The sequence below is a fragment of the Amphiura filiformis genome, chromosome 18 (assembly GCF_039555335.1).
Source record: "Amphiura filiformis chromosome 18, Afil_fr2py, whole genome shotgun sequence".
Classification (NCBI taxonomy): domain Eukaryota; kingdom Metazoa; phylum Echinodermata; class Ophiuroidea; order Amphilepidida; family Amphiuridae; genus Amphiura; species Amphiura filiformis.
In genome coordinates this window covers 58,516,700-58,523,238 of record NC_092645.1, presented here as the reverse complement: position 1 = coordinate 58,523,238, position 6,539 = coordinate 58,516,700, and the positions used below count along the sequence as shown (strand labels likewise).

Sequence of the window (6,539 nt, the reverse complement as noted above, 5' to 3'; positions counted from 1 at the left end):
AAGGACATTTTCCCTCACATTTGCTTAATTTATTTTGTATTATTTTTGAACTTTGCATTTTAATTTTTTTTAAATCTTTAGAATTTGCTAGGTAATCTAGAAAGGAAATAAGACTTTTAAGGGACCATTCGTCCATTCCTGATGCAACTAAATTCCACTTAGACCAGGTCTAACTTTAGACTCGGTCTAACTCTTTCGTGCATACGGACCTAAGAAGCGCAAATCCTGATTTTGTTTTATGAGCAAATCTCCTATGCACTAATCGGTTTGTTGTGTTCGTTTATATGTTTGTTTGTTTAATTGTTAATCTATGACTATGTTATACTTTAATAGGCCTTATATCGTGTGTTTCACAGTGTCATCGCCCCGATATCTTCATGGCAGAAATCGCCATGGTAGGTTGAATCCACCGCCACGCATGGCCATTTTGTATCGACCTGTTTAATAGTTTTGAGTCGCATAATGGGCCGAAGGACATCTGACTAAGGCTACTGACAATAGCCCCGATTTAATAGGCCGGTGAGTGACTGACCTCGCCGAGTCGAGCATGGTACATGTACGCCATAGGTCATGTGCTTTTAGACTATCTTCACGATTGGTGTATACACTGCGCTATATAATTCGGCACATATAAATCAGAATTATTGTCAGTTTTTGACTCAAGACGCAAGCTTCTATCTCAAGACGCAAGCTAACGACTATCATATCTGTTCAAAATATATATTCAAGTGCAAGGAACCATATCTGGTTTCTTTATACGAAATCATTTACGGGAGATATTCATCATTTTCTACCCCGGTATCCAAAGATTTTCGTCTCATATCAAACTCGTGCATAGGATATTCACGTGTATCGATCCCGGGTATTGATTTTAGTATCTCTGCAGAGAAAGTAATTATTAGCCAGGCGATGTCGGTGTGTGTTTGTAGTTCTTTTTGACTCGAACGAAACTTGAACACGAAATTGCAAAAATCGATCACAAAATGTTAAAATGACTTTTTAATAATTCCAACCAATTCATTACACTTTTTGCTTTAATGCAGATGCCTACACATTAAATCATCTACAACTAGGAATTGCACCAGTTGATATCAAATTAGACCCTATCGTGTTTACAAATATTCCTTCATTTGAACTCAAAGAAGTCACCAGCTACAACGGGACTAGAGAATATGCGATGGGTAAGTGACAATAGGCTATACATGTACATAATTTTCTACAGCACCCACAAATGAAGATGGGGTGGGGGCCTAGTTTAAGTTCCAGACCTGGTTCTTAGCATATACGGCAATGTAGCCTTTATGAACCTTCAGTACTTTTTCTGGTAGGCCTATCCCACCTCATTGATTGACAGATGATGTATAGTAGAGAGGCCACTTTCTGGCTACATAGGGTCCCGTGCAACATAATCGTCTTTCTGATTAACCGGCTGGCATTTCTGAAAGTGACGTGAACTGAGATATTTTGGTTAAAAAATGTGTTTTTTGCAACTTTTTTCCAATTTTTATCCAAAAATGACAAATTTAAAATAGCCATAACTTCAAAAGAAAATCGACTGCAACCTTTTTGCTCTGAGTAATAGAGGGCATATGAATATTTTATATCTGTGAACAAAAATATTCCATCATACCATATTGAGGGGAAATTTGGGTTAAAACATGCTTTTTTCATGGTGTTTATAATTTTTGGGAGGGAGGTGGGCCCCGGAAGTGGGGGTGTGTGGGCGGGGGTGTGTCTTTGATTTATGTTAAAATGGAGAAAGGGTCTAATTTTTGCTGGATAAATATTCCACTATCTCCACTGAGTTTGTTCAAAATCATGAAAATATGTATTGTTTGATTTTGATTTGACGTTTAATTGTCTAATTTTATCTAATTATATGTTGTCTTTTTATTGTAAGGTTTAATTTTGACTTAGGTGTTGCTTTGATATATACATTGATTTTGTTTTTGATTTACCATATTTACATAGATGTAATATTATATGATATGATTTGATTTGAATGATTTGATTTCCTATTTTATATGATTTTATTATATATTTAGACTTTTAGAATTAATGATTTTGATTTGGTCCGATTTGGTTTGTGTACAGGTGACTACAGTTGTGCTGGTATTACCTTCCATTTTGACCGATACTGGCAGGCCTACATGCTGACCGTCTACCTACCAAGCTATCTACTGGTCATCATCTCATGGCTATCTTTCTTCATTGATACAAAGTCAGCTCCGGCCAGGGTCAGTTTGGGAGTGACCACTGTACTCACCATGACTACTCTCACAACATCGGTGCTGAATTCACTCCCACATGTAACTTATACAAAGGTACGCAGAACCTTTTTTTAAACTTATTTAACCATCGCAACCTGGTTGGTGTAGGTAAGAGTGTAGCCTTCAACTTTTGAAATTTGTGATATGATAATTTTGTTTTAGTTTAAATGCAGAAACCTGGGCAGGAATCACTAAAATGTCACAAAAAGGAAGACCAAAATTTGAACTGGCCTATAATCATTACTGGAGAAATGCTGTGATTGTAACAACACACAGTACAAAGTATCAGATTGTCAATGTAATTGTCAGCCACAGATTTGTGAGGCCAGTAGACTTGCATTGCTTCATTAGGTCTTTCATATGTTATCCTAATAAATCAGGATAATGTCAAAATAATTTTACAGAATATTCAATTGTGATTTGCTGATGATTTCTGTAAAATTTAAATTTTATTACAAAATTAAGGTAGGTATAGCCTTTTTTTTACCAAAACCTGTAAATATTACAAATATGCCAGAAAAATCAGCTTGAAAAAAATAAAATATAAAAAGATTGTACATTTTGGCTTTGATGTATCCTCAATAAGAATTTTCAGTAGGTCAGCATAAGCCTATTTTGAACGGCTCTTTTCAGAGCCACTAAATCTTTAATAGGAAAGGGAAACGACTCTTTTCAGAGCCACTATAGATAAGAGGTAACCTACTTGTATATCGGACTTTGGACAGCCCAAGGAACAGTCTACATAAGTCATAGAGCTGATGGTCTGAGTGTTATTGCAAATAGAGTTATCTGAATACTGACTTTAAAGTTTATTTAAAATCTTCACTCTGTGTGTGGGCGATAAAGGTCATGCCTTCAATTGAAATAGACCAATTCTTGCAAAAACTTATCATGCATGTACTTATCTGACAGCCAACTTATTAATCTGTTTTCATCAAACCCTGCAATCAAAATTTGTCATTATTTCTCTCCATACAGTCAATGGATATTTGGTTAGCTGCGTGTCTGGTGTTCATCTTTGCTGCACTGGTTGAATATGCTATAGCCAGTCAACTCAACTGTCGGGAGGTAAGAAAAATAATTTCATTATTATTTTGTATGGAAAGGGTAAGCGGGTTATAGCATAGTGGTTCTCACCTCGGGTAGGCCTACTCCAGTTTCCTCCACTTGCACCTGATATTTAAGGAGATTTTGGGAGAAAATTGTTGGGTGATGGCAACAAAGAGTGATTTGTTTTGTCCCACAAAAGTGGAAATTTATCTAAATGGATTTTTCCGTGCAGCAGCATTATTACAAAGTGGTCTTCCTGTCCAAAATTAGCCTTTAATATTGTTTTTACTAATTTGGAGATAGATATGCCCCAACAACATGGCTTCCATATTAATGTAAAAAATCACCCATATTTTTTCCCATTCTAGGACCGCAAACAACACAAGAAGACAGAACAATTGAGGCACAATATATTTCAACTAAACAGTTTCCAACTACACAACAAAAACACCGCTAGAGAAAGCACTGACATGGGCAGTACGACTGATTTACAGGCTGCCGAAGAAGATGATTTTAAAGGGAAGGACAGTGATTTACTGCCATTGTGGTTGATGCCAGCAATTAAACATGGGATCAGCTCCAGGTGCACCTCACGTCACTTGGACTTCCATTCTAGATGGTTATTTTTTCTCCTATTTGCTATCTTCAATGCCACATATTGGACAATTACATTTTAAATGAATCATGGATGGGGAGGGGCAATTCAGTGTGGTGGATTTTAATGTAAGGGTATGCATGCTGACGTGGCGTTAGGCGAGCACATTCACACAAATCAGGAATTGAAGAGGTATATAGATAGACCATTCCTATAAATGGTACTTTCCTGCCGTGGGTGAACTTTGATATCAAATATTATAAAATAATGATAGCAAGGTCAAGAAGGGTATGATATCAAAGTTCACCCTATCAACGGCAGGGAAGTGCCATTTATAGGAATGGGCTATTAATTCAAAGTGGTGGTAAAGAAGAATTTTGATTTAAATTGAAAATAAGGAGTCACATAACGACAGATCAAGACCCTTAAATATGATGCAGAAATCTATATAAGTGCTCAACAAGCGATATATGTACCGGTAATGAAATACATTTTTTTGGATTACATGTTGTACATGTAATACCAAAAACACTCATTTTTGAATCAAGAAATATCGACTGCATTTTAGCAGTTTTGTTTGATGCAATTTGTAAACTGCCAATTCTAATGTCAAATCTGCACAAAGTATTATATTCATGGCGAAAGAGTTTTGATTTTAGATAGTTTTTTGCCATGAAACTTTAGGGTAAAAATCTTAAGGGTAAACAAATGTTTAAAAAGCTGAAGAATACCATGATAGTTTTATTTTTTAAGTGCAATAAGAAAATAATATATATTTTCTCCTTCAATAGTAGATTAAGTTGAGCTTACTCAGTTGAACTGAAACTGTTGAACAGTTAAACTGAAAATATTTGTTCATATATAATTATAATAATTTTTGTTGAAATGCAGAATATTCAAATAAAAATAAAATGTGATACATGTAATGATTGTTTTGTCATTTGCCAACAAGCCATGTGTAAATCTAGGGCTCCTTTAAGGTGGCTGCCCAATCTTCCCCTTTTGAGATTTTGACCTCATCAAAACTGAAATTGATATAATACGGCAATAAAAGTGAACACCAGAGATATTTCGTTAAGATGGTGTGAACAACAAAGTGGTGTACCCCATTCCAACATCACAATGAATTTAAAACATCACAATATTCAGACAAACAAGCCCAACATATCTACAGGTGTGAATAGAATGTGATTAGTGATGAAAATTTATCAGATCCTATTAATTTTCGCATGCTGTTTTGTCAAAATATACATGTTGTTGCACTTTCATTTGTTATTTCATGTTAAATTGTGGATGTGCCTCATATTGAAGTCAAAGTAATGACATTGTAGTGTATGAGCCTGCCTCCTCAGATGGGGTGTTTGGTATCAGTGGGGGGGGGCAAAGCTGCACTTTTACCATAGGTAGTTGACACCATGGGCTACATAAAAACGCCTGATAGAAATTGAACCGGAGTAGCTTTTAGCGGGAAAAGGTCATCAAACTTCACACAGAGTCAAATTTCAAAGTGCTCCGATTTTGACAAAAGGTGTTAAATAAGGATAGGATTGCACCATCTAGGATGTTTCGTTACCTAGGTAACGCAACAAAATAGGTAAAGGCCTATTGACCTTGACCTATTTTGGCACCTTCCTGGGTTGTTGGGGGTCACATAAAATAAGTGAGGTCAATGACAATAAGGGTATCACATGATTATTTATTTATTTTATAATCGCTTGATACCCTTCTTGATCTCGCTTTTGTTATTTAATACTATGTGATATTGATCAACTGATGATCAACGACAGAAGTGCTAATTATACAAATGATCTATTCGTTTTTAATGCTGCTCTCACTAAAAACCATTCAAAGCATACAAAAACAATTACAACTTATTATCATTTCATCAAAGTAACAAAAAAATTGTTTTATTTTTTTTTCTTTCATTCTTCTGCAAAAAATCTGCACATGAATTCATCAATTTTAAGTTATACCATATTTTTTATCACACAGAGATAGGGGAACACAAGTTTGTCCCCGACCAAATATATTAAACTACATACAAGATACAAAGGTATATGTACCCCTAATTTTTCTGTTATAACTACACAATAGACACATTTCTTGGGAGAAAAAATGTGAACATTTGAAACAAGTATCATAGAATCTTTGTGAGAGTTGGAAACTCGCCTGTGCGTTCAACTTTTCTTGACCTTTTCCTATGTACAAAATTGTATATTTATTTTCACACTCCGTTCATGGGTCTAAATTTTTCTTAAAACCCAGACATTTTTTATGTAAATAAATAATGTAATCCGCACTAGGCGTGTTTTCATATCTCAACTCTGAGGCAACAATGTCTAAGATCTTTACAAATATGACAAAATTAACAATTACAGAAAAAAAAAAACAAAAAATTGAAGATTTCTTTCTATCAAACCATTGACAGTCAAATAAGTTCATTTCATCATAGCAATATACAATTCTACATTTTTCTGTTAGATTTGGAAAAAAATTCTTATTTACAACAACAAATATCCCTTTTCTATTAGTATCCTTCACACACACACATTGTAACATCTCCATCCGAGCGATATTTTCAAGACAACTTGCAAAACAGTCCCTGGACCAACCGTACGTCACCA

The 6,539-nt window shown here is 35.0% G+C and overlaps 1 protein-coding gene across 1 annotated transcript in view; it reads left to right on the top strand.

Annotated features, from left to right (window-relative positions):
* The window catches only part of LOC140139530 (glycine receptor subunit alpha-2-like), a 5,511-nt gene extending 294 nt beyond the window's left edge, over positions 1-5,217 (top strand). The window contains exons 2-5 of the mRNA XM_072161251.1: positions 1,044-1,181; positions 2,095-2,324; positions 3,249-3,338; positions 3,689-5,217. Coding sequence (XP_072017352.1) covers positions 1,044-1,181; positions 2,095-2,324; positions 3,249-3,338; positions 3,689-3,997 — 767 coding nt within the window. The 3' untranslated portion in view covers positions 3,998-5,217. The remainder of the gene's footprint in view (positions 1-1,043; positions 1,182-2,094; positions 2,325-3,248; positions 3,339-3,688) is intronic.
* The last annotated feature ends 1,322 nt before the right edge of the window (positions 5,218-6,539 follow it).